The following is a 26,051-nucleotide window of genomic DNA, read 5'->3' on the forward strand; positions in this document are numbered from 1 at the left end:
CCGCTCAAGTGACGCACGTACAATTGTACATTTCGGTGCGTTTCTGGTGCTGCATATTGCAGTGAAGAAAGTCCTTCGAAACCGGACTACAGTGTTCGCTTTTTAATTTCGTACATTTGGTCCTTCGAACCGGATCGAAGGTGTTCCGGCCAGAAAGTGCATCGCGTGTGTCGCTCGAATAAAACTGATATCGGTTCGTTATTGAAACGCGTTAGTGGTTGGAAGTGATACCAAGACGGACAAACATTGCGCCATTGCGTCGTGAATACACGTCGGTAATTCTGCTTTCGCAAGCAGTCGAAATTGTGGTCGAAGCTATAAGTTCGTTCGTGTGTGAATTCAACTATCAAAAATTGATAAAGCCAGAATTGGCAGTGAGTGCAATCGAAAAATCGCGTATTGCGCTTGGGATAGCATCAAGGCGGATGCTACTCTATTCATTGTGGTGAAGATTCTGAGGACGAGTCGTCCATTTTGCGAACACGACTATTCATGGACGCCACGCCATTTTGGACGCTGAATTCACATCGGAAAATTCCTGCCTAATGAAGTGGTGGAAGGAGCACCATTCTTAAAAATCACATTTCCCGGTCGAGTTTCCCGGTGAGTACGTTCCATATTATTCGCATGTGATTTGCAGTAGCTTCAATTAAGTTTTATACATACAATTCAAAGTTGGGTGACTGATTATTAGAGTCATTGTGGCAATTGGTGATTGACGGTACGCGAATCGAGTGGAAAACCGTTTCGCGCCCTCGATTTGCGATACCGCGTAGAAGTGGGTACGTTCGCGACGGGAAGGAGATTCACGATTCGATTAAATAAACTGCTCACTTCCGTTCGATTTCGCGATCGCGATAGATCAATACACCGCGACGGGAAGGAGCAATCGATTCGATTTGTGTATTGGTCTCGTTTGGTTCGGTTTCGCCTGAGATCAGCTAGTTTTTGTCGAATAGAATTTCATTGATTGGATCACAATGCCACCGAAAGAGGAGAAAATGCTGGCTGAGCGTTTGGTTCAACAGCAAGGACTTTTTGCAACACGTAACGCAATCGAAAAATTTATTGAGAATTACGACGCAGAGCGTGATACTCATCAAATCTCGGTACGATTAGAGTCTTTGGATCGTGTCAACGCTAGTTTTCTCGATGTTCAGGATGCCATTGAGAGACTAGACAAATCGGAGATGCTGGAAGCGCATTTGGAAGAACGTGTCGATTTTGAACAACGGTTTTGTGAAGCGAAGGGTTTCCTCCTGTCCAGACGTTCGAACGATGCAAATCAAACTTTGTTAAATACATCGATTACTGCGAATTCATCATCGTACCCTACCAATTTTCACCTTCGTCTTCCGAAAATCGACCTCCCCAAATTCAATGGTGATTTTTCACGTTGGTTGTCGTTTAGGGACACATTCACGTCCATGGTCCACTCGAATGGGGACATTCCCACCGTCGCCAAATTACAATACTTGTTGCAGTCACTTGAAGGAGAAGCAAAGAAGCCGTTTGAATCCATCGATATTGAAGCAGATAATTACGCTGTCAGCTGGGAGGTCCTGCTTAAGAGGTACGATAACCGTCGTTTTCTAAAAAGACAACTTTTTCGAGCTCTTTACGACTTGCCAGTAGTGAAAGAAGAAGTAGGCAAACGCATTCACGGGCTGATCGACGACTTTCAGCGTCATGTACGAGCTCTCGCAAAATTAGACGAGCATGTACACCATTGGGACACACCGCTTATTAACCTACTTTCATATAAATTAGATCAATCTACTTTGAGGGCTTGGGAGGAAAAAACAAGCAATAAAGATGATGTCAAATACGATGAATTTGTTGAATTCCTTTACCAAAGAGTTCGTATTTTGAATACCGTCGGTTCAGATCACCATCAACCCTCACTATCAAAGACGACAACTACACACCAAATTCCAAGAGTGAAATTTTCCGCAAACGCAGTGAATAGTTCTCAAGTTCAGTGCATACTATCCTGCTCAGACAGCCATAACCTTCGAAATTGTCCTGTGTTTCTTACGAAAAATGTCCGTCAACGTCGCGAATTAGTTTCGCAGAAACGAATGTGTTGGAATTGTTTAAGCTCCGGTCATCATGTGAAGAAGTGCAATTCTAAATTCTCCTGTCGTACTTGTCATGACAGGCATCATACGTTGCTGCACGATTCAGCCAAAGTGTCGCAAAACTCTTCCGTATCATCGTCTTCTCCCGTTCAACAATCGCTTCCATCCACGTCAGGTCGCGTGGATCCCTCCAGTAGTTCTTCGGCTACATCTCAGGTTAGCATGACGGTCCAATCCGCATGCCCCACGGTTTTGCTGGAAACGGTTGTCCTCAATGTTGTTGATGATCACGGAAACACACATAAGGCACGGGCACTACTCGATTCAGCATCAATGTCGAATTTTATGTCGCAACAGCTGGCTAAGAGCCTCTTCAATCGTCGCACCAAGGTAGACGTTTCCATCGCAGGAATCGGTTTATCAACACAGAAGATTAGGAGCGCGATTACCGCCACTATCGAATCACCATTTCAACCATTCTCCACGAAGATGGAATTTCTAGTTTTGAAGCATCCATCGGCAGAGCTGCCGACTGTTCCTATCAATACGTCGGAATGGAACATCCCTAATGTTGTATTGGCTGATCCTCAGTTCAATGTCCCTGGGAAAATTGACCTCGTCATAGGGAGTGAATCATTCTGGGAACTGCATACAGGACAAAGAATTTCACTTGGGAATAATCGTCCATGGCTTGCTGAAACGCCATTCGGATGGGCGGTGTCTGGTTCTACGACCAATTCCATTTCACAAACGCCAAACGTTTGTTTCCTTTCCACCGCAAATGATTGTCTGGAAACAGTACTTCAGAAGTTTTGGGAGATAGAAACTGTTCCAACTTGTTCTTCGTTCTCCGACGAAGAAAATTATTGTGAAGAATTATATAAAACAACAACTATTCGTGATCCATCAGGGCGATACGTCGTTCGTCTACCCAGAACAGAAAAACCGGAAGTTATACTGGGAGATTCGAGATCTGTCGCCGAACGCAGACTCTTTAGTTTAGAGCGACGATTGCAGCGAGATCCAGTCACGAGGAAAGCGTATCATCGCTTCATGGATGAATATGTGCAACTTGGACACATGGAGCAGATTAAAGGACCTGTGAATGATACAATACCTCATTTTTACCTACCACATCACTCAGTATTCAAAGAGACAAGCACCACAACGAAAACCAGGGTTGTGTTTGATGCATCGTGCAAGTCAGCTTCTGGTTATTCGCTAAACGACACATTACTGGTTGGTCCTGTCGTCCAACGTGACTTACTTTCCATCGTCATGAAGTTCCGGATACATCATGTTGTAATTGTTGCCGACATTGAAAAAGTGTACCGGCAGGTACTGGTTCACCCCGATGATCAGTCATTTCAACGCATTCTGTGGCGATCGAGTCCAGACCATCCCATTTCTACATATCAATTGAAGACGGTTACCTACGGTACATCGTCTGCTCCTTACCTTGCGACGAAAACACTCCAGCAACTTGCAAATGATTATGGTGGATCAGATTTCCACGCAGTGAGATCACTTCGGGAAGATTTTTATGTCGATGATCTGCTCACTGGTGCAGCAGACGTAGAATCAGCAATCAAACTTCGTCGGGAATTATCCGCAATGCTCAGCTCCGCTGGGTTTCCTCTGAAAAAGTGGGCATCTAATGCAACTGAAGTTCTTGAGGATGTGCCGCCAGAGGATTTGGCCATTCTTCCGTACCGTAGCCTCCAGGACGAGCAAGCTGTCTCCACTCTTGGTCTTGTCTGGGAACCAAAGTCCGACACACTCCGGTTCAATGTTCATTTGCCGCTTCCCGCTGCCGTCCTGACAAAACTAAAGGTGATGTCATACATCGCACGGATCTTCGATCCGCTCGGACTAGTCGGTCCTACGATTTCTAAGGCCAAACTGTTCATGCAGCGTTTGTGGGCTCTGAAGCACAACGGCCAAAGCTGGGACTGGGACACTCCCCTCCCATTGAAACTGCAAGAAGAATGGAAACAGTTCCATTCTACACTCAATCTCCTTAGTGAAGCTCGTATCCCGCGATTTGTATCGATGCCTGACTCCGTCAGCATTCAGCTTCATTTCTTCTCTGATGCGTCGGAAAACGCATATGGTACCTGTTGTTACGTCAGGACTGAAACATCCGATAAAATCTCGGTCCAATTATTGACTTCCAAGTCAAAGGTCGCCCCATTGTCAACCCGACATTCCATTGCTAGACTAGAGCTATGCGGAGCACATCTATCTATGCTGCTCTTCAAGAAGGTTAACAACGCCCTTCAAACTCCTTCGACTGTTCACTTTTGGACGGATTCTACCACGGTCCTTCAATGGTTACACGCTTCGCCAAGCCGCTGGAAAACATTTGTGTCGAATCGAGTTTCACAAATCCAACTCAACACCAATGTTGACTGTTGGAAACATGTTGCGGGTATTGACAATCCCGCTGATGATATCTCCAGAGGACTACAGCCTGCAGATATTATCACCCGCACTAGATGGTGGAGAGGGCCACCATGGTTAGCACTTCCTTCTGACTGCTGGCCCATCACCACATTTTCCAAGGAAGAAACCGCTGGTGCATTGTCGGAAAGCCGAAAATCTCCATTAATTGCAATGACGTCAGTACAGTCTACATTTTGCAATGAATTATTCAGTCGGTTCTCGAGTTTCACCAAGTTACGTCGTGTCACAGCTTTCTGTCAACGCTACATAGAAAACCTACATAGCCGTTATTTAGCTCAACGTGAGAATTCAGAAAATTTAAAACCATCGAACATCGTCATCAGCACTAGTGTAATGCCTGATCCGCTTAATTCGTCGGAACTTCGTAGAGCAGAAAACTTCTTATGTCGTTTGGCGCAAGCCGAAATGTTTGCGGAGGAAATTTCCAACCTTACAAGTGGGGAACGAGTCGCGAAAAATTCGCCACTCAAATGGTTGAACCCATTCATCGATCGAGACAACATCCTTCGTGTCGGTGGCCGGTTAAGCAACGCTCCACTGACAACCGAAACCAAACATCCACTCGTCCTCTCTGCTAAGCATCCGCTCTCTGCTTTGTTGGCTAGTCATTATCATTTGAAGCTACTGCATGCAGGTCCACAACTCATGCTCGCTACTCTCCGCCAGAAGTATTGGATTCTGGGCGGAAGAAACTTGGTTAAATCCGTCTTTCACCATTGCCACACTTGCTTCAAAAGCAAGCCCACACTAGTTCAACAAAGCACAGCCGATTTGCCAGCATCGAGAGTCTCGCCAACCAGACCATTCTCTGTTTGCGGAGTGGACTACTGCGGTCCATTTTTTATAAAGTCACCTGTGAAAAAGCGCGGTCCCACCAAGGTCTATGTGGCCATTTTTGTCTGCTTCTCCACCAAGGCAGTTCACATAGAGTTGGTGAGTGACCTGTCCACCCCAGCGTTTCTAGCTGCACTTCGCCGCTTAGTTGCTCGTAGAGGAAAAATATCAGAATTGAATTCTGACAACGCCACGGCATTTAAGGGCGCATCGAATGCACTACATCGCATCTATCGCATGCTGAAGGTCGACGAGGATGAACGGAGACTCATATTCGACTGGTGTGCCGACAACGAAATTCGTTGGAAATTTATTCCGCCCCGCGCACCGCATTTCGGCGGTCTCTGGGAGGCCGCGGTGAAATCAGCGAAATCACATATGCTGAAGACCATTGGAAATGTCAACATATCATACGAGGACATGCTGACACTTTTGGCACAAGTTGAGATGTGTCTCAACTCTCGTCCTCTCACCCCGATGCCGCAGGATCCGTCCGATCTGGAGGTCCTTACACCAGGACACTTTCTGATCGGCGAGAATATGCAATCCGTTCCAGAGGTAGACCTAACGAGGACTGCTGAAAACCGTTTGGATCACTGGGAATTAACCCAGAAGAGGTTCCAAGTCATCTGGTCGCGGTGGTATCCAGAGTATCTTCAGCAGCTGCAGTCACGTGCTACAAAAGGATGTAATCCACCTGTCCGCATCGAAGAAGGACGAATAGTCATCATCAAGGAGGACAATGTTCCCTCAGCTAAATGGCCTCTTGGAAAAATCACCAAGCTTCATCCCGGAAAGGATGGTGTAGTCCGGGTGGTCACCCTGAGGACTGCATCAGCCAAGGAAGTCGTTCGCGCTGTATCCAAGATTGCTCTCCTTCCGGTACTCTCCCAGTCATCGAGCATCGAATAACTACGATCCAGGTAGAGCAACCCAAATGGGAGAACTTGCTCGAAGCGCACCTGCACATAGCACAGGTAATTGCGGTTCCAAATTCTCTAATTTTATCGTTCGATCTACCTGGTCTTTTTTCTCTCTATTCTCGGTTGACGTGTGACAACTTCTCCAAACATCATTCCTGGCAAGACTACCACACCAACTGTCCATCGCATCGCAATCTTGGATTTGGAACTAGCCTGGAATATGATCGTAGTTGAATCACCTGGCATGATTCAAGGTGGCCGGAATGATCAGAATCTAAATAAAATAAAAGTTAAAAATAATTGTCACACTCTCACATAACACTCACGCAAAATCGTCGTCCGTGGTCACTGACCACTGTCCGAGAACAATTCCCCAAAAATGCTTTGCCGAAAAACAATAGGCACAAGAAACTATAAATTACGCATGTAATCCACATGCACTCTCTCTTTCGCCAATAAATCATCATACGATATACAAGTGTTTAATTCATTCGGTGTGATCTCACAAAGTATTATTCTATTCGTTTCGTCGTCTCAGTCGGCTGTTAAGCTCACGCGTTTCATCCGGTGACAAAGATCCGTTTCCGCTCAAGTGACGCACGTACAATTGTACATTTCGGTGCGTTTCTGGTGCTGCATATTGCAGTGAAGAAAGTCCTTCGAAACCGGACTACAGTGTTCGCTTTTTAATTTCGTACACTCATGTTTACGTAGTTCTCGAACCGCGAGAGTTCATTCACCTCTAGTATCTGAAATGACGATTTTCCCAGGCATCTCAGTTTAAGAGTACGTTTTAGGGAAACATATTCCGGTCTGCACAACGGAAAGCGCGTACAAAAGTACTCATAAAAACGTGACCTGTTTTCTGACTTGGCACCCTTCCAGAAAGACGTAGTTCTACGTCAAAAATCCTAAAAATCATGGATAACTATTTCTAATTATATCAGCATCTAAAAAGTTCGAATGAATTTTGAGAAGTTTCCGTCTACTTCGAGACAGGTTGGCGCGAAATCTGTCAAAACTGACATTTGTAGTCTCATAAAGGAGTCCCGTAACTAACCATAAACCAACCAACACTTCACATCTCGCTCTGTTTCTCAATTTGCATTTTCTTGTCCAGTCCAGTTCAGAGTTGCTATGCTATCTAAACACCAGCGCGTTGGCACCGTTTTGACAAGTTGATCTTGCCGAATGCGGCGGCGGCGGCGGCGGCCACTTATCGATTGATGAATTGTATACCGAGATAGGCTAATGTCACTGTTGCGATCTCCTGTCACTACTGTATAATTTGCATTCTGATTGGTGAGCAAATTTTCGCCGGTATCAACATCGGCGCGTAATTGATTGGTGAATTCCCCGGTTAATGTATGCGAGGGGATAAACGTTAAGATAAATATTAACACAAAGCTAATAGAATTGCATCAGTAATTTTATTCACGCTGTTTGTACTGTACCATTCTGTATGCTTCGAAGCTCTAGTCGGTAGTTAATTTACATTTAAAGAATCAATTAACAGAATTAGCAGTTGAAACGAGGGATCTACGATTGCTCGATTTAAAAGATACTTTGAAATAAAGAATACAATAACTACAGCAGCTCAAACAGCGATTACAATAAGAGCAGTATGTAAATACTCGTAGACACATTTTGATTCTATCATTAACCCTTTCGCTACGAGCGTCGTCTTCAGACGACATGAGAGTGATACTGCACATCGATCACACCAGCGCGATGTGCATACTTTTCGGCGCAGTGCTCCGTACAGCCGTAGCACTTCGGTGGAGCACCCTGCCGTATTGAAAGGTTTAAGGAACACATAAAAGCTTAAACATGGGTAACAGAGCTTGTCATTTGCTAAACTAAAAGATTCAAATGACCTTTGACGTAGGATTACGTCTTTCGGGAACAGATCGGGGTACAATTTGAAAATCAAAAATCGGGCACATCGTGAAAATTGTCCAATTTCAAACGCTTATCGCTCAGTCATTTCATGATGGATTGATGAGATTATTGTGTCAATCAATTCCGGCACTCTTAACATTTTTTTACATTGAATAAAATAACTTTTTTCGGCGAAAGGTACGTGATAAGTGGACCATCATCATTTTCTGAACCTTTTGCGATAGGGAAAATTGTTTGCTGGAAGTGTGTTGCTGAGGGTTGTGGAAGAAAGTTCGACGATCATAGATGCATGCAAGGTTTGTGCACAGCTTCTCGATGACTCCGAACGTAGCGTTATCTGTAGTGGACCGTGTGGCAAATTATTCCACCCTAACTGCGCTGGACTCAACGTCACAAATTTTAAAGCGTGGATTGCAAACGTCGGCTTGTTATGGTTCTGCGATGTTTGCCGGCTCAACTTCAACCCTGTGATTCACGATCGTGAGACTATCATCTTGACCACGATGAGGGATATGCTGACTAGGATGGATTCAATCGATCTTAGAATTGGGCAATATGGTGAAAATTTAAAAGTGCTCAACAGTCTTCTGACCATCAATCCAACTACTGTTAGAGGATCAAGCATTTCATCACGATTACGACATCTTGCTACAGGAACACCGATACAGAAGGAAACAGTAGATTTTTGTACCAGCATCGATCAGATGAATTTCGATACCTCTCTGCTCTCGAACTCCGCAAACAACACGCTTCTGGATGATTCGAATACCGAAATCACTACTTCCGCCACTACCACTACCGAACACGTTGCCACTGCTAATACCGTCGCCACCTCGGTTCTTCCCACTACATCCAACGTCATCATCACTCCCACTGCTGCTGCTGCTGCTAAGAATATCGCTTCAGCCAACACCACCGCAATTGTTACATCTCGTGCATCTACTGGTGCTACATATGCCGCAGTCACTGCTGCTACCGCTTCGATCAGCACTGGTAATTCTTCCATGAACCCGCCGACCGTGTCACATGCGAACGATCCGATCGTCCGTCGCCTGAGAGTAGTCAACAAAAACCAGTATCCCCGAGCTCCGAGAACGAACAACGACGCAACCCAGAAATCATTCTACATCACACCATTTCATAATGAACAGACTGAAGATGACATCAAGCAGTACCTCCGTGAAACAATCAATGCTGACGCTGATACAATCGAATGTGTTAAACTAGTCCCGAAAGGTAAAAACGTGAGTGAACTGACATTCGTGTCATTCAAGCTATCCGTACCAACTGAATTAGTAGCTCAGGTTAGCGATACTTTCTACTGGCCTGAAGGAGTAGAAGTACGAGAATTTCTTCCAAAAAACGACAAATCTCCTTTGAATGTACGACCACCTTTGTTACTAGCGTGAATGAAAGCGCAGTTGTAGCGCCAGTAATCTCGACTCAATCAAATGAATGCACTATTACACGCTCTGTGTCTGATCAAATGTTTTGTTATGAAATTAAACAACGCGACATAAGTGATTTGGAAATGAAAGTAATCGTTGAAAAGATTTCCAAGAATTTTGTTAAAATTGGGTTTCAAAACGCTCGTAGTCTCCTAGCAACCATTGACAAATATCGACTGTTTTTTGAATTTTCTAAGCTAACAGTAATTGGAATTGTTGAGACTTGGCTGAAACAATCCAACACAAATAAATCTGTGGAATTGAATGGATATAATATAGTTCGATCGGATCGTTACTCGAAGACAAAGCAACGAGGAGGCGGTGTAGCGTTATATGTGAAGAAAGGTATGAAATATTCGGTCGTTGCTCGATCTAAACCTGGGAGTGAAATCGATTTTTTATTTTTAAAACTTAAATCTGTCAATCTTTTGTGTGGCATTGTTTACAGGCCACCAGATAGCGCCATTGGTTTGATGAATGGGATTTACGAGCTGGTTTCAGACATTTCATCGACAGAATCTAATATCATGCTGATGGGAGATTTCAACATCAATTTACCTGATACTGACTTGCCGAAAACTCGCATATTGTTCGACAACCTACATTCGTTAATCTTTAAAATTGTTCCCTCATCCCCAACATGCCATAAACGTGGATGTTGCTCGTCCCAGATTGATTTTGTGAGTGGAAACTGTCTAAGTAAAGTGAACAATTGTTATCAGTCGGCGATGGCTGGAATTAGTGATCATGATTTCTTATGTGTGGATTATCGCGTTAAAAATAAGAAATTACCACCTGAAGAACACTGGTATCGAGACTATAACAAGATTGATCTTCATGCATTCACACGTGATCTTAGTCACTCGAACTTCAATGCAATGTATTGCTGTCATAAAGTTGATGACAAATTGGCTGTTTTCAATGATTCACTCCTAGCAGTGATTCAGAGACATGCACCAATTACGAAAAAACTAATTCATGATCCTTGTGCACCGTGGATCAATTCCCAAATTCGACGATTGTTTAAGAACAGATCTGAAGCTTATGAATGTTGGAAGCAAGATAAAGAAAATGAAACAAAATGGAACACTTTTGCTCGATTGAGAAATATAACAAACCGTCATATCCGTTTATCTAAGCGAGAATTTTTCACTTCTCAACTGAATGCAAACCTTCCAGCAAATAAACTATGGCACAATATAAAGCGACTTGGCCTCAAACGAACTCCAACTGGATCCCCTGGAATTGACGTTTCAGCAACGAGTTTGAATAACTTTTTCATCTCTCATTATGTTCCGCGTACTCTTACCGAGTTTCCATTAGAAAATAGTTTTACTACAAATTTTTCTTTCCAAGGTATTACCACAGATGAGGTTCTTACTGAAATTACGTCTGCTTCATGTAACTCGGTTGGAAATGATGAAATTCCACTAAAAATATTAAAGATGTCTCTCTCAGTAACGCTACCGTACATTACTGATATTTTCAATTGTTGTGTCACGACATCAACTTTCCCAAGCATGTGGAAAATTGCTAGAGTAGTTCCGATTGGAAAGGTTGATAATCCTGTAAACGAGTCAGAGTACCGACCAATTAGCATACTGCCAGCCATCTCTAAAATTTTTGAAAAGATTCTTTCAAACCAGTTGAACGAATATTTAAATAGGAATGAACTACTTTGTCGCTTTCAATCAGGCTATCGTAAAAACTGCAGCACTACGACCGCCTTGATAAAAATTGATAACGATATTCGACGCGCACTGGACAAAAAGATGTTAACTGTATTAGTACTGCTTGATTTCAGTAAAGCGTTTGATTCTATAAATCATCTGTTACTTTACAAAAAACTTGCACGCTGTTTTATGCTGCATGGATCTGCTGTTGCATTGATATCAAGCTATTTGTCGAACCGCTCTCAATATGTTGACTTCAACGGTACAAAATCTGATATTGTCCAGGTTGAAAGTGGCGTACCTCAAGGGTCGATCTTAGGCCCTCTACTATTTTCCATGTTCATAAATGACCTGCCTAACCGTATGAACTACTGCATGGTTCACCTGTATGCCGATGACTGCCAGTTATACCTATCAGGTAAGCTGAATGACTTAACGAACATTGTAAACATGATCAACATTGATATTGAAAATATTATTTCTTGGAGCAATAACAATGGACTAATCCTCAATGCTTGTAAGACTCAAGCTATAATTTTTAAATCAAGACACATGGATGTACATGGAGCTCCGTCTGTCAAAATGGATACCAAGAACATAAGTTACTCGGAAGTTGTGAAAAACCTAGGCATCTTAATGGACAGTAGCCTAAACTGGAAAGCTCAGACTAATGCAGTGTGTCAAAAAGTGTACTATGCGATGCAGACCTTGGTGGCTCTCAAACAATTTACCCCTCAGCATATCAAATTGAAACTTGTTCGAGCATTAATCATACCACTATTTGAGTATGGAGATGTACTTTATGCCAAATCAATGAGCGAAAATTTTCGCAAATTGCAATTGGCTTTTAATTCAGTTACCAGATTTGTGTATGGACTCAATAGATTTGACCATATCTCTGAATTTTCAAAATCAATCCTCAACTGTAGCTACAGCGAATATTTGGATTTCCGAACGTGCACTATGACTTTTAAAATGCTAAGAAATGCCCCAAAATACTTGGAAAACCTTTTCGTTGCGTCATCACTTCCACGAACTCATAATTTGCTACTCCCAAGATGTGAAACAAATATTTTGAGAGTTTCTTTTGAGCATCGAGCAATAAGGCTATGGAACAGCCTTCCACGAACGATCAAATCAACAACATCATTCCATAAATTCAGAAGAGCGTGTAAAATGCATTTATGTGAATAGATTCTTTATAGATAGCGGTAGTAATACATACTTTGAGAACCATTATTAGGTTACTTGTATTATGAATTTTATAGAAATAAATAAATAAATAAATATATGTCCTGAAACTAACTATCGAACTATCAAAAAATCTCAACCGCTATCCTAACGGAAATACCCACTTCTGATTGGTCGAAATTGACGACACAAACGGCGGCTCATGTACTTACTATTATAGGTCAGTAATTTCCTGATGGATTTACGATATATTGCATCAATCGATCTGAGCACTCCATAACAATTCATCACAATAAATAAAATAATATATCATATGAAACTAATTATCGAACAACCGAAAAATCTCCAAACGTAAATACCCCGTTCTGATTGGTCGAAATTGAAGATACGACATTGCAAATACATCAAAGTAAAGGGAACGTTTGTTCCCACTAAAGTGTGTTCTCTAACAGTCTCTCTAATTCAATATCATCATCATCATAAGCTTAACAAACGACGTGCACAAATGGATAGTGTATTGTAACCATTGTGGGTATTGCTGATTGCATACGTGTTGGGGAATAAATTGGGAGCGATGAACGAGTGTTTTGACGTAGGATTACGTCTTTCGGGAACATATTGGGGTACAAATTGAAAGTCGAAAAACCAAGCACATCGTGAAAATTGTCCAATTTCAAACGCTTATTGCTCAGTCATTTCATGATGGATTGATGAAATTTTTGCGTCAATCGATTTCGGCACCCCATAACAATTTTTCATATTGAAGAAAATAATATATGTCATGAAACTAACTATCGAACAAGTGAAAAATCTCAACCCTATCCTAACGGAAATACCCTCTTCTGATTGGTCGAAATTGATGACACATGCGGCGGGTCCCTAACAGAGACATCAAAACCAAGCTGCTTTGGGAAAGTCGACATTGCAAATACATGGAAGTGTGTTCCCGCTCGAGAACGGGTCGTTTGATTTAAGCTGTCTGTTTTGTCGTGTTCATTTTCATCCAATGAAAGTCTATACGGCGAGAAAAATTGGAAAAGTGAAGAAATATTATAAAAAGTGATTGTTCTACATATAGTATTACGTGTTGTTAGTCTAATTAAGATTCGCATTGGGTTGAATAAACATTGGGTTTTCCATTTCAAATATGTTTTCTCTATTGACGAATTTACGCAAAGCTGAATCACCTAATGCGACACCTAGATTAGAGCTCAGAACCACAAAAGGAATGATGTTTGTTTATTCTACGCACTGAAAAGCAGGATTCTATCGTGATTATCCATTTAATTTCTATTTAGATCCATTACAACCATTAAATGTCATTAGTATGTGATAATAAAGTTAGAGTTTTGTATATTTACGATGGTTTCAACACGCGATTTGACCAAAGTCAGAGATAATCTTCGAAAATTTTATGTTTGATAATGCATATAAGTTATGAATACTGTGGATAATGGCGATAAAACCGATGTCATATTCAGTTGGCTAATCTATATATATATATAAATGAAGTGATGTCTGTCTGTCTGATTCTTATAGACTCGGAAACTACTGAACCGATCGACATGAAAATTGGTATGTAGGGGTTTTTGGGGCCGGGGAAGGTTTTCGTGATATTTTGAGACCCCTCCCCCCTCTCTAAGGGGGGGCTGCCATACAAATGAAACACAAATTTCTACATTACTCGGAAACTAACCAAGAAAACGAAACCAAAATTGGCATGTGAAAGTTTTAGGGTGCAATAAATGTTTCTATGATGGTTAGACAGTCCTTCCCCCACTCAAAGGGGAGGCTGCCATACAAATGAAACACAAATTTCTGCATTACTCGAGAATTAATCAAGCAAATGAAACCAAATTTGGCATGTGGAGGTTTTAGGATGCAATAAATGTTTCTATGGTGTTAAGATACTCCTTCCCCCTCTCTTAGAGGGGGCTGCCGTACAAATGAAGCACAAATTTTTGCATTACCCGAGAATTGATCAAGCAAATTAAACCAAATTAGGCATATGGAAACTTTAGGGTGCAATGAATGTTTCTATGGTGGTTAGATACCCCTCCCCCCTCTCTTAGGGGTGGCTGCCATACAAATAAAACACAAATTTCTGCATTACTCAAGAATTAATCAAGTAAATGGGCGGGACGAAGTTTGCCGGGTTAGCTAGTATGATGATAAAATGATAATTTTCTAACCTTTTTAGCGTAGAAAGAATACGTGAAATCAGGTAATTTGAAGATAAATTCAGTTTTTTTCTAAAAAAAACTTGTACGAATTTCATACAAAAAAAAACAAAACATCATCATTTTACTCGCTGCGCCATCTGGTTGTAAATCTAACGTAAATTCGTCAATATTAATGTTTTTACTGATGAGAAAAATTTATAATTGTGTTCGGTATTGGTAATTATCTTATATTACATTGGCGAGTTTTTTTTTCTTTATTTCATCATACATAACACAGGAGGCATCTTGTCTAGGATCACAGAGGGTGGTTTTCATCATATCTCGTTTCACTTCGGTATCTTTAATCTGATACGCACCATCCAACGACTGTTTACCATCCTTCTGTCATCATAACTCGGTAAACACTGGTGGAGTGACCAAACAATACCCAACAACCAAACAAAACGGTCCTTTTCAGAGCCACCAAATCATTATCATAGACTTTAACGATGTAATTCTTCAAACATATCCAAAATCAACAGATAACCTAACGGAACCCTACGTCAACTATGCGGTCGTGTCTCGGACACAATCCTCCTGTGACTTTTTTCACCAAATTATAGCTTGATTTATGAGCTACCACTTGTCATCAGTTTCATTTAATTTTGTATAATTTTATTGAGCAATAAATTCAGCTTAAAGCAAGTATATGCGGAAAGTAACTACATGACCCAACAACAAAACCTTATATAAAGAAGAATATGTACACTTTATTACAGTATTAATTCGATAAAAGAACACGTATTGTGATGCAGGAAAAAAATCCATTGGATTGAACCTCCTACAAAGAAAGAAAAAACAGGTTTAAGCAAGTGCTTTCTTCGACGGTTTTTCGATTATTCGTCATTTCCTGGAAAATGGAAGATAAGAAATAAATTATTCTGTAACACTTCGGTTTCATTAGCGCCAATAATCAACATTACACAGGTGGCTTTTCTAAAAAAAAGTCGTATGGATAAACATCTGTTTCGAATATATCACGTTTCCTAAAATATCACGAAATTTTTTTTTGAGCGTAATAAAATTAAGACGTTACTGTAGTGAAAATAACTACAAAAAAAAAACTGAAAGATTAACAATACTTGTCTTCTAGGGAATCTGCTAATGCAAACTTTTTTTTACTGATTTTGTCTGTCACTTTCTTTTAAATGCTTGTTATTATAAATTATAGGCTGTTCTGATACCTGCAAATGATGTCATACGGAAGTGTCGAAGTTATCATTTTTCAATTAAGCGTAACATGAAAGTTCAGAAAATTTACTTTTTAAAATGAAGTATTCGGAATTTGAGTCCAAACGGTATTATTCTAATAATGTAACCTCAAAGCTTTCTGATTTTCTTTTATTCGAATATGTCTTGGATATACACACAATGCTGTATGCTGTCAGCTGGGAGTTTCCTTAAGGAACATTTCCAATAGAAAATGAAAATTCACATTGAGCTTCTGTCGGAAGAGCATGTGTGTCAGTCACTCACTAGATGTCGACAATGCGCATGTGTTTCGTCCCGCCATCTGTCACCAAGCTGCAGAATCGTAAAGTTTATCTTCAGGCAAAAATTCGAAGTTAACGAAGCTTTACACACATTGCGATTCATCAGATTCATCGATGACTGGATCATTTCAAATTCATTCCATTCATCGGGATCATATGCTGTCCTCATCAACCTCTCCACACCCACATCTAATTTAGCATCCCATTGAACCGGCCAAAACGTCGTCTGTCGCACGCACTTTGATGCTGCGATGTGATAGCATGTGCCGAAAGCACGGATATCTTCTTCTCCACCGGATGGACGAACCGCTCGACACGGACAAACGAATCCTTCTTGTCCCCCCTTGTCCCCCTCGGGGACTGGATTTATTCGTAACGTGATTTTGCTAAATTCGATTCGCAATCGGAAACGGAAACCGCTACCGCGGGGCGGGTTTGATAATCGAATGCGCCGCTAATGGTGCTTGGGATGTTATCATTCGACGAAGTGCGATTACGACGGGCTCAGCTGGACGTGAAGAAGCCAGGATAGGATTGAACATTAGCCGACCGTGAGTGAGGTTAAAGATTTTGATTTTGGATTCAGGTAATTACAGAGAGTTAACTGAGGTAAGGATAAGGATAAGACTTGAATACAGTCTATTAGCTTCCCTCCAGGTTAATTGGAAGCATGTTTCGCTAGAAAGTACGACTGTTGTGTTTTTTTTTTTTTTTTATTAATTCGTTTGTTTTTACAGGCTCAGTTACTTAAGTTTAAAGGAGCCGAATTCTTAAATATAATTTTAAAACTATATATATATATATATATATATATATATATATATATATATATATATATATATATATATATATATATATATATATATATATATATAAACAATTTTCTTACATCTATGGTTAGTAAGGTGGAAAACCGATTACTCGCAGTGTACTCGAGTTTAGAAGGGTGACATATTTTTAGGAGAAGGATGGGATACAAGGAAATTGTAACAATGTTGATGAACACTCAACTCTTAAATCTATTCGTATATCTATAGTTTATTTACATTTCAACTTATTCTACTATTCATAGCAAGGGGACGAATTACCCGCAAAGGAAGGAAAGGAGGGTATAAGGATGTAGGGACAATCACACACGAAGATCTATAGCTTTAAGGAAAACATGTATATGGGACATGTAATCAAGGTCTAACCGAGCCAACACATCTCTCACCGGCGCATTGGGCTGTCTTCCTCGGGCCCGAAGGGAGTTTTCTAAATTCGATCTGGCGACCAGATACACCTCGCACGACCAAACAACGTGCTCGATGTCGTGATAACCTTGGCCACAAACGCAGAGATTGCTGCTGGCAAGATTGAAACGGAAGAGTAGTGCATCTAACGAACAGTGATTGGACATGAGTCGGGAGAAGGTGCGAATAAAGTCCCGACTCAAGTCCAGACTTTTGAACCACGGTTTGAGGCTAACCTTAGGGATAATCGAGTGAAACCACCGGCCCAATTCATCTTCATTCCACTTGCGTTGCCAGTTAGCGATGGTATTTTTGCGAACTAAAGAATAAAATTCATTGAAGGCGATTTGACGCTGATATATATCGCCTTCAATTGCACCTACCTTTGCCAATGAGTCAGCCCTCTCATTACCCGGAATCCTGTTGTGTTTGACAGCAAGTAAATTGAATCCCCGGGCATGTAGGTTTGAAACTGTGTTTATTTTTATCGATGTATTTCTGAATAAATACAAATCGAAAGCAGTGGCGTAGCGTACGGGGAGCGAGGGAGGCGGTCCGCCTCGGTTGCCACCGTTAGAGGGGTGACATGGCCATGATGAGTATATTAGATTGAAACAAAATCTTTCACGATTTTGAATGAACGTTACCCGCCATTATTTTACAAAAAATACCACTACGGAGAAGTTTATGAAAAAGAATCTTTCTTGATTTAGCTGTAGGACTACGTCTTTCATTTCTGTCATTGGAGTAAGTTCAAAGTTTCGATAACGAGAGCGTCACGTTTGGAGTAATGGAGTTACGTCTGCCGGCTGAGCGAAGTGGTATGAACATTACTTCATCCGGAAGATAAAAGGTCTACGAGTGATTTTTTTTCCTAGTTTTATCTATAACACATTAGCCGTTTAGTCGTAAGAGAATTCCTATCCTATCCTACGAGTGATATTTGTTATGAAAAAGTTGCTTCAATAGCTCAAAAACTGATCCGAAAGCAAACTATTGAAATCACGATAAATATAAGTACCGTTTTGTCTCAAATTCCGAACACTTCATTTTTAAATGTAAATTTACTGAGTTTTATTGTTATGAATAATTGAATAATAAAAACCCTGACATTTTTCGTGGTATAAGCTTCATTTTAGCATCATTTACAGGCATCGATACTGCCCATGACTTCTAATAGTAAGCATTTGAAAAAAAAAGACGGGTGGGTAATGTCGGGGACATAACCGGAGTGACGTAGGACTATACAAAGGGGACAGCTTTTGTTAAATATATATTTTAAATATATTGTTTTATTTTCTTCTCCTACGTGAATACCTACCTATCTACCTGAAAAATGGATTAGTTTACTGTTTACTCTTTATGAATATGTTGATGGTTCTGAAAAGAACCTTTGGTGTTGTGTTTTTGTTATCACTCGATATTCCCATCTTGTTCGGTTAAACCTTCCTGTTTAGCTATTGCGTTTGCCACTCGCCACAGCTTTCACAGTTAGAAAATTTCTTCCCATCCAGCTTTGTGACATGTCGCACTGGTACTAACGCGCTCGGCCTAGCTACCCTTGCGGGGAACTCCAGATCAACACGGTTCGAGCGGGATTTTGCCTTTCCCTTCACTTTTCCTCCTTTACCATGTCCAGACATGGTTGCTTGGGTTGGTTTATTGATGTGTTGTGATGCGAACCGATGTGGTGTACGGTTTGAATGAGAATGATCGTTACGGAAGGAAGGAAGGAAGGTCTTGTATTATAGAGACTTTAAACTTTTGCAGTTCATTCGTCTCTAGCCTTGAGAAAGGCCCTTTGAAAACTCTACTCTACTCTATTACTCTACTCCAGCGCTACCACCTCCGCCCTCTTGCCTTGAGAAAGGCACTCGATCCCTCGCCGTCCAGCTCGTCCAGCAACGATGTTGTCCAGTCGGTGTCCACACAAAGAATGATCGTTACGGCAGCGGAGCGGGGATTTTTAAGCTGACTGGCTGGCTCGAGAATTACGCATGTGTGAGACTGCGACCAATGTTTCGTTCATTTTTTTCTTTTTCCTTTCCAATCGTGCTTCATTGTATTTCGCTGCTGCTCTGGTTGCCCGTTTTGGTCGGTATGATTTGAGGAGCACAAAATGGACCAATCAAAAATGGGCACATAGTGCATTTTGACAATGCTTGATATTTCACAATTATTCAATTATTTATCTCAAGAAAAATGAAATGTTATTCGTTATGATAGATGCGTAGATATATTTCCTATCAATTGATGCAAAAACCTTTGCGATCTATTGAGAAATGCTCGAGTTATAAGTGTTCCAAATCTTGCATTTTTTCCTACTTGTTCAGTGCCTAGATTTCCATTTCACCACCTATATCTTCCGGTTAGACGTAGTCCTACGTCAAAATTGCCTTAAAAGCGATAAAATTTTTGCATTAGCATTTGGATCAAGTTTCGAAGAATGAAATCCAAATTTTTGGGAGTATAGTATTTTTCTAAAGAAGAATAGCTAATTGGCTTTAATTTGGTATATCGATCATCTGAATCAGTCTAGTAGCTCAAAAGTTATGGATTTTGAAAGAAATTGCATTTTTGCTGTTCGGAATTAGAGACAAATGTAATCAAACATATTTTTAATTTTTCACCTGAATATGTATTTGTAAATCAATTCTATGGCGGACCAATGAAAGAAAAGGCTCTATCAGCCATTCCGTGCCAAACCGATATAGTGGTTCTCAGATTTTCGTCAAAAGTGGTAGTTTTGTTCTTTATCGCAAAACATTAGACGCAATTTTTTTTTCTTCAGTAGAGTGACCATTTCCATTTGAGGGTTGTTTCAAAAATTCATAACTTTTGAACTACTAGACCGATTCAGATGATCGACATATCAAGTTGAAGCCAAGTCTAGCTAGTATTTTTAGAATAAAATATTAGATTTGCAGAAAAAATAGGTCTTGTTTCCGAAATTGTTGATTGTATTCGTTTTTTTATAGTTTACATGGTTTCGGGACCTATAGTTTTTTTAAAGCTGAGATTTTTTTTTACATAAAATATCCAAACATCAGAGAGGCGTTTTTTCATTTTTAAGTTATGATTTTTCAAATTTTACAAATAGCTCGAAAAAAAATTTTTTTCCATTTTTCCCTAAAACTGTTATTTTTATAAATTCATAACATTCGAACTACTTGACCGATTTTAATAGTTAACATATCAAATCAAAAAATCAATGGAATGCATTTGTTTTTTTTAAATAGAGCGCTATGTTTTTTTTATATGTTTTTCTTGAGAGCTATAAACCCCAGCTTTCATATATATCCAAAATTCAGAGCGGTATTTTTTTCGTTTTGATTTTTCAAATGTCACAACTCAAAAACGAAAAATAATTCTCTCTAGTTTTGGGTATGTTATGTAAAACATCCTCAGATTTCAAGAAAAATATATGGAAAAATTATATCGCTCTATAAAAAACTAGTTCTATTAATAACTAGCTGACCCGGCAAACTTCGTCCCGCCCAAAATTTGTTTTTGTTATAAATACCTCCAAACATTCACGTTTTCTTACTATGAGTTCATGGGTTCAATCGCAGAACTGTTCATTGATTGATCTTCTAATCGACCCCATTGTATTTACCTTTTACTATAAAATTCCTAGTATTTCTAAAAAAACTCATCATTATAATATCAGATTATTTTCAGACACAATTCTCGTTCAAGATTTTTCAACGACTTGCGAATAACATGTTTCACCGTTACATGGAATAAATGTTTTATACAGAAAATACGATAGAATAAAAACAGCCCTAAATCGGACAAATCCTTCCTCGAGTTCTGCTCTTACCAACACATTCGACGATACTTTTTTATTGGTATAGATAGAAGAAGATATAGGAGTGCGTTTCATCGTGCGTAGAACATATGGAAATTTACTTTTCCGAATTTTCCCTTTTTTTCTTCAGAGTTTTCCGAAAATTTTCCATTGTCATGTTTGGTTGAAATATGTGTAATATTTTCATGGGACCCCCTCTCAATTCCAGAGAAGGGACGGACCATCATAGAAACATTTCTCATACCCAAAATCCCTCACATCACAGATTGCGTAGGGCCCCCCCAAAGAGAGGGGAGGAGTGTCTATAAATTTGGCTCCATTTGCTTGATTAGTTTTCAAATTATGCAGTCTTTCATTTCATATTCTCGAGTAATGCAGAAATTTGAGTTTCATTTGTATGGCAGTCCCCCCTTAAAGAGGGTGGTGGAGAGTCTTACTACCATAGAATCATTTATTGTACCCTAAAACCTCCATATGCCAAATTTCGTTTCATTTGCTTGATTAATTTCCGAGTAATGTCCCCCCTCCTCTTAGACAGGGGGAGGGGTCTCAAACTATCACGAAAACCTTCCCCGGTCTCAAAAACCCCTACATACTAATTTTTATGTTGATCAGTTCAGTAGTTTTCGAGTCCGTAAGAATCAGACAGACAGACAGAAATCCATTTTCATATATATAGATTACAAAAACAAAATCCAAACTTTTTAAAAATGTAATTTTTCCAAAACAGCTAATAATAGCTAATTGGCTCTACTTTGATATGTCGATTATCTGAATCCGTTCAGTAGTTCAAAAGTTGTGAATTTTTGAAACAAGTCATTTTTAGAAAAAAGGAGCAATTCCACGCCAAATGAACCAAAAAAAAAAACGGCAAATTTTGTTCCGAAACTCTCCGTTTTTTTATAAACTTTGTACTTATGATGGAAGCTACCTAAAATCACAATTTTCAACATCACATGACCAATTTCAATTACGACTGATTTATTAGTAGGGCGTATTCTAAATTATTGATCTTTCTTTCAAAAAAATCATAATGCAATATCCAGATGTCTGTTTGAAATATGATGTTCGACAAAGTTGTTGTTAGTTAATAAACTATTTAGGGAAAATAAAAATTTCAATGCACTGTTACAAAAATCTTCTTCAAAAAAAATTTAAAATTAAAAACCTGTATGTCTCAAAATACCCTCGATTTCAAAAAAATCGGAGAGGGTTGAGTCAGCGGCTGGCTGATTTGGCGTGGAATTGTTCAAGGTGTTTACGGTGCCGATACTGTAACAGTAAAATACGTGCAATTTTTTTTTTATTTTCAAAAAAAAAAAGTATATGAATAGCCCTTATAAGTTCCAACAAGTCTTCCATACATCGGAAGTGGGAACTTTTTTTTTCTAACAACAACTTTTTCCGATTGCAATGTTATCCTGTATTCGTAAATTGTTAGAGAAAATGATTCTACTTCATTTGGACAAGTGGGTTGAAACGAACAATTTGCTGTCAAATACGCAGTTTGGCTTCCGCCGAGGTAAAGGGACGAACGATTGTCTCGCGCTGCTATCTTCTGAAATCCAAATCGCATTTACTCGCAAAGAACAAATGGCTTCCGTTTTTCTCGATATCAAAGCATATTGTCTGGTCGTGTATCCGGTTCCATGCTGCTCGCTCTCAGCTCTCTAGAGCACTGAGAGCAAAAGGCAGACAATCGGATATCCCCGTCCGGGATATCTTAGGTAGCCGTGATCCTGATCTTCTGCTTCATCTATACCTGTTCCTCAGAAACGCCGATGTCAACGTTTAATGATGTTTCCTTCGTTGTGTCCCCGTTTCGTATCCCTCCTATCCGATCTATAAACTTTTACTTAGTCGCGGCAATACATACACACACTCTTTACAGATACACGGGCCAAAGGTTGTGCAGTCCACTGATGATTCAACAAAAGCCAAAGGTTGTACCGCTCATGACAACTCTATACGAGCTGATGATTGCGCCGGCTAGTGACCATTCTATCCTGGATTCCTCGAGAAGACGCACCACGCTAGATATGGGGTACAGACTAGGGGGGCGTTGCTGATTAATGGTCAGCTGCATCCCAATAGGAAGTATCCCGTGTCGGGCACAGGTACAGATCATTGAAGACAGCAACATCACAATTACGAAAACACTAGTAATACTAACCTCGAGCCAACCGCGAGTAATCGGTTACATATTACTAACATAGTTATAAGGCAAACATTGTCGAAATATTGAACTCCCGGCCCCGTCAGGTTGACGCCATATGAGCCTTAATAAGAATATATATTTTGGATAAAAAAAAAAGTTTTTCATGTTTTCTTTTAAAACATTACAACTGACTATCTTATCTGTTATAGTTTCTGGAATTCAGGGCATTTTGGTATTTTGGGTTTTTTCGTGTAAAAGTACCCTTCTTCCAATGTATGGGTGACTTGTTGGAAATTGTATCATGTTTTCCTTTTTTCTATTCAGAAACACGTCAAGAACATGTCAAACGCGATAAAGAATCTTCGACGAAAGTTCATATTTCAATTAGATCTAAAATTTTGAGGAATACACTATATTACTATCTTGACTTCAAACAAAATTAGGATAAAAAACCAGAAAAAATTACGGAAAACTCTGAAGGAATGTCGGAAAATTCGTGAAATTTAATTTCCACATGTTCGAAAATTACATCATAACAAGCGTTGTTAGTCCATTCGATGTTTGCGCTATCGAAATTGATCTTTGTTTGTAAGTGGAAATGGATTTTCAGGCGAAATAACGAATTTCCATATCTTATCTATATATCAGGCTGTCAAAAAAGTCCTGCGGTATTTCCGCGAGGTGTCGTTGTAAGCGCGTAGTTCTAGTTGTATTCATTGTATCGAGTCATACTATAGCTTGTTGGAAAGGTATTTTTGCGCGCTATAATATAGTCCTTGACAGTGTTTTGTTTGGTTAAGTTGTTCGTGAGTTATAGTGTCGAAAATATGGAGCAAAATAAAGAGAAAATCCGACATATTCTACAGTACTACTATGACAAAGGCAAAAATGCATCAAGCTGCAAAATGCTTGAGCTGCCAATAAAATTTGTGCAGTTTATGGACCCGATACAGTTTCCATTTCCACCGCACAACGATGGTGTTAACGTTTAGAGGTCGTCGAAGATGCGCCACGCTCCGGAAGGCCTGTCGTCGAAAATTGCGATAATATCGCTGAATTAGCCGAGAAAGACCGGCATAGTAGCAGCCGTAGCATCGGCCAAGAGCTGGGAATAAGTCATCAAACCGTTATTAACCATTTGAAGAAGCTTGGATTCACAAAGAAGCTCGATGTATGGGTGCCACACACGTTGACGCAAAAAAACATCTTTGACCGTATCGACGCATGTGAATCGCTGCTGAATCGCAACAAAATCGACCCGTTTCTGAAGCGGATGGTGACTGGCGATGAAAAGTGGATCACTTACGACAACGTGAGGCGCAAACGGTCGTGGTCGAAGCCCGCTGAAGCGGCTCAGACGGTGGCCAAGCCCTCATTAACGGCCAGGAAGGTTCTGCTGTGTGTTTGGTGGGATTGTCAAGGAATAATCTATTATGAGCTGCTTCCCTATGGCCAAACGCTCAATTCGGACCTGTACTGCCAACAACTGGACCGCTTGAAGGTAGCACTCATGAAGAAGAGGCCATCTTTGATAAACAGAGGCCGCATTGTCTTCCATCAGGACAACGCCAGGCCACACACTTCTTTGGTGACGCGCCAGGAGCTCCGGGAGCTCGGATGGGAGGTTCTTTTGCATCCGTCGTATAGTCCGGACCTTGCACCAAGTGACTACCACCTGTTTTTGTCCATGGCGAACGAGCTAGGTAGTCAGAAGTTAGCCACAAAAGAGGCCTGTGAAAATTGGCTATCCGAGTTTTTTGCCAATAAGGAAGCGAGCTTCTTTAACAGGGGTATTATGAAGTTGGCATCTCGTTGGGAACAAGTCATCGAACAATAGTGCATTTTTGACTTAAAACAGATGATTGTAACTAATTTTATGAACAAATTTGGATATGTTTGCAGAATTACATCGTAAAACTCTTTGATAATGATTTGGTGGCTCTGAAATGGGCCATTTTGTTTGGTTGTTGGGTATTGTTTGTTAACTCCACCAGTGTTTACCGAGTGATGATGACAGAAGGATGGTAAACAGTCGTTGGATGGTGCGTATCAGATAAAAGATACCGAAGTGGAATATATGATGAAAACTGCCCTCTGTGATCCTAGACAAGATGGCTCCTGTGTTAGGTATGGTTGAAATAAATAAAAAAAAAATCACCAATGTAAAATCAGATAATTACCAATACCGAACACAATTATCAATTTTTCTTTAATATAGAGAAAACTTATTTGAAATGGAAAAGGTAATTTTCTTTTATATTTTTTACTTTCTGAGTGTTTATTCAACCCAATGCGAATTTTAATTGAACAACAACACCTAATACCCTATGTAGAGCATATGGGAAACCACCTTTTCTAATATTTCTTCACTTTTCCAATTCTTCTGCCGTATTAACTTTCCTTGGGTGAAAATGAACACAACAAGCTTAAACGTAACGACCCGTTCTCGAGCGGGAACAACCCTTGCTTTTTATTTATGAAAATTGAAATAGATCGTTTCATATATCAAGTCATTAATTCGTCACTATACAACACAATAATTTTATACTCACACTTGTGCTAAATTTTTCACAATGAGCGATTGAAATTGAAATATGAAATTTCACAGAGCAACCAA

The 26,051-nt window shown here is 40.1% G+C and overlaps 2 protein-coding genes across 25 annotated transcripts in view; one reads left to right on the top strand and one right to left on the bottom strand.

Annotated features, from left to right (window-relative positions):
• LOC129771300 (potassium voltage-gated channel subfamily KQT member 1) overlaps nucleotides 1-26,051 on the bottom strand; it is a 1,095,885-nt gene that overhangs the window by 731,160 nt on the left and 338,674 nt on the right. The window lies entirely within an intron of this gene.
• LOC129767074 (uncharacterized) lies at nucleotides 981-6,293 on the top strand. The gene is made up of 2 exons (XM_055767693.1): nucleotides 981-1,573; nucleotides 2,162-6,293. The coding sequence occupies exons 1-2, from the start codon at nucleotides 981-983 to the stop codon at nucleotides 6,291-6,293; spliced, it is 4,725 nt and encodes a 1,574-aa protein (XP_055623668.1).

The sequence above is a fragment of the Toxorhynchites rutilus genome, chromosome 2 (assembly GCF_029784135.1).
Source record: "Toxorhynchites rutilus septentrionalis strain SRP chromosome 2, ASM2978413v1, whole genome shotgun sequence".
Classification (NCBI taxonomy): domain Eukaryota; kingdom Metazoa; phylum Arthropoda; class Insecta; order Diptera; family Culicidae; genus Toxorhynchites; species Toxorhynchites rutilus.

Bases quoted from the DNA above. Each gene is read 5' to 3' on its own strand.
- LOC129767074 (XM_055767693.1), top strand. From the start codon at position 981: ATGCCACCGAAAGAGGAGAAAATGCTGGCTGAGCGTTTGGTTCAACAG. The intron at 1,574-2,161 runs GTACGATAACCG...TTGTCATGACAG, and splicing joins TGGGAGGTCCTGCTTAAGAG to GCATCATACGTTGCTGCACG.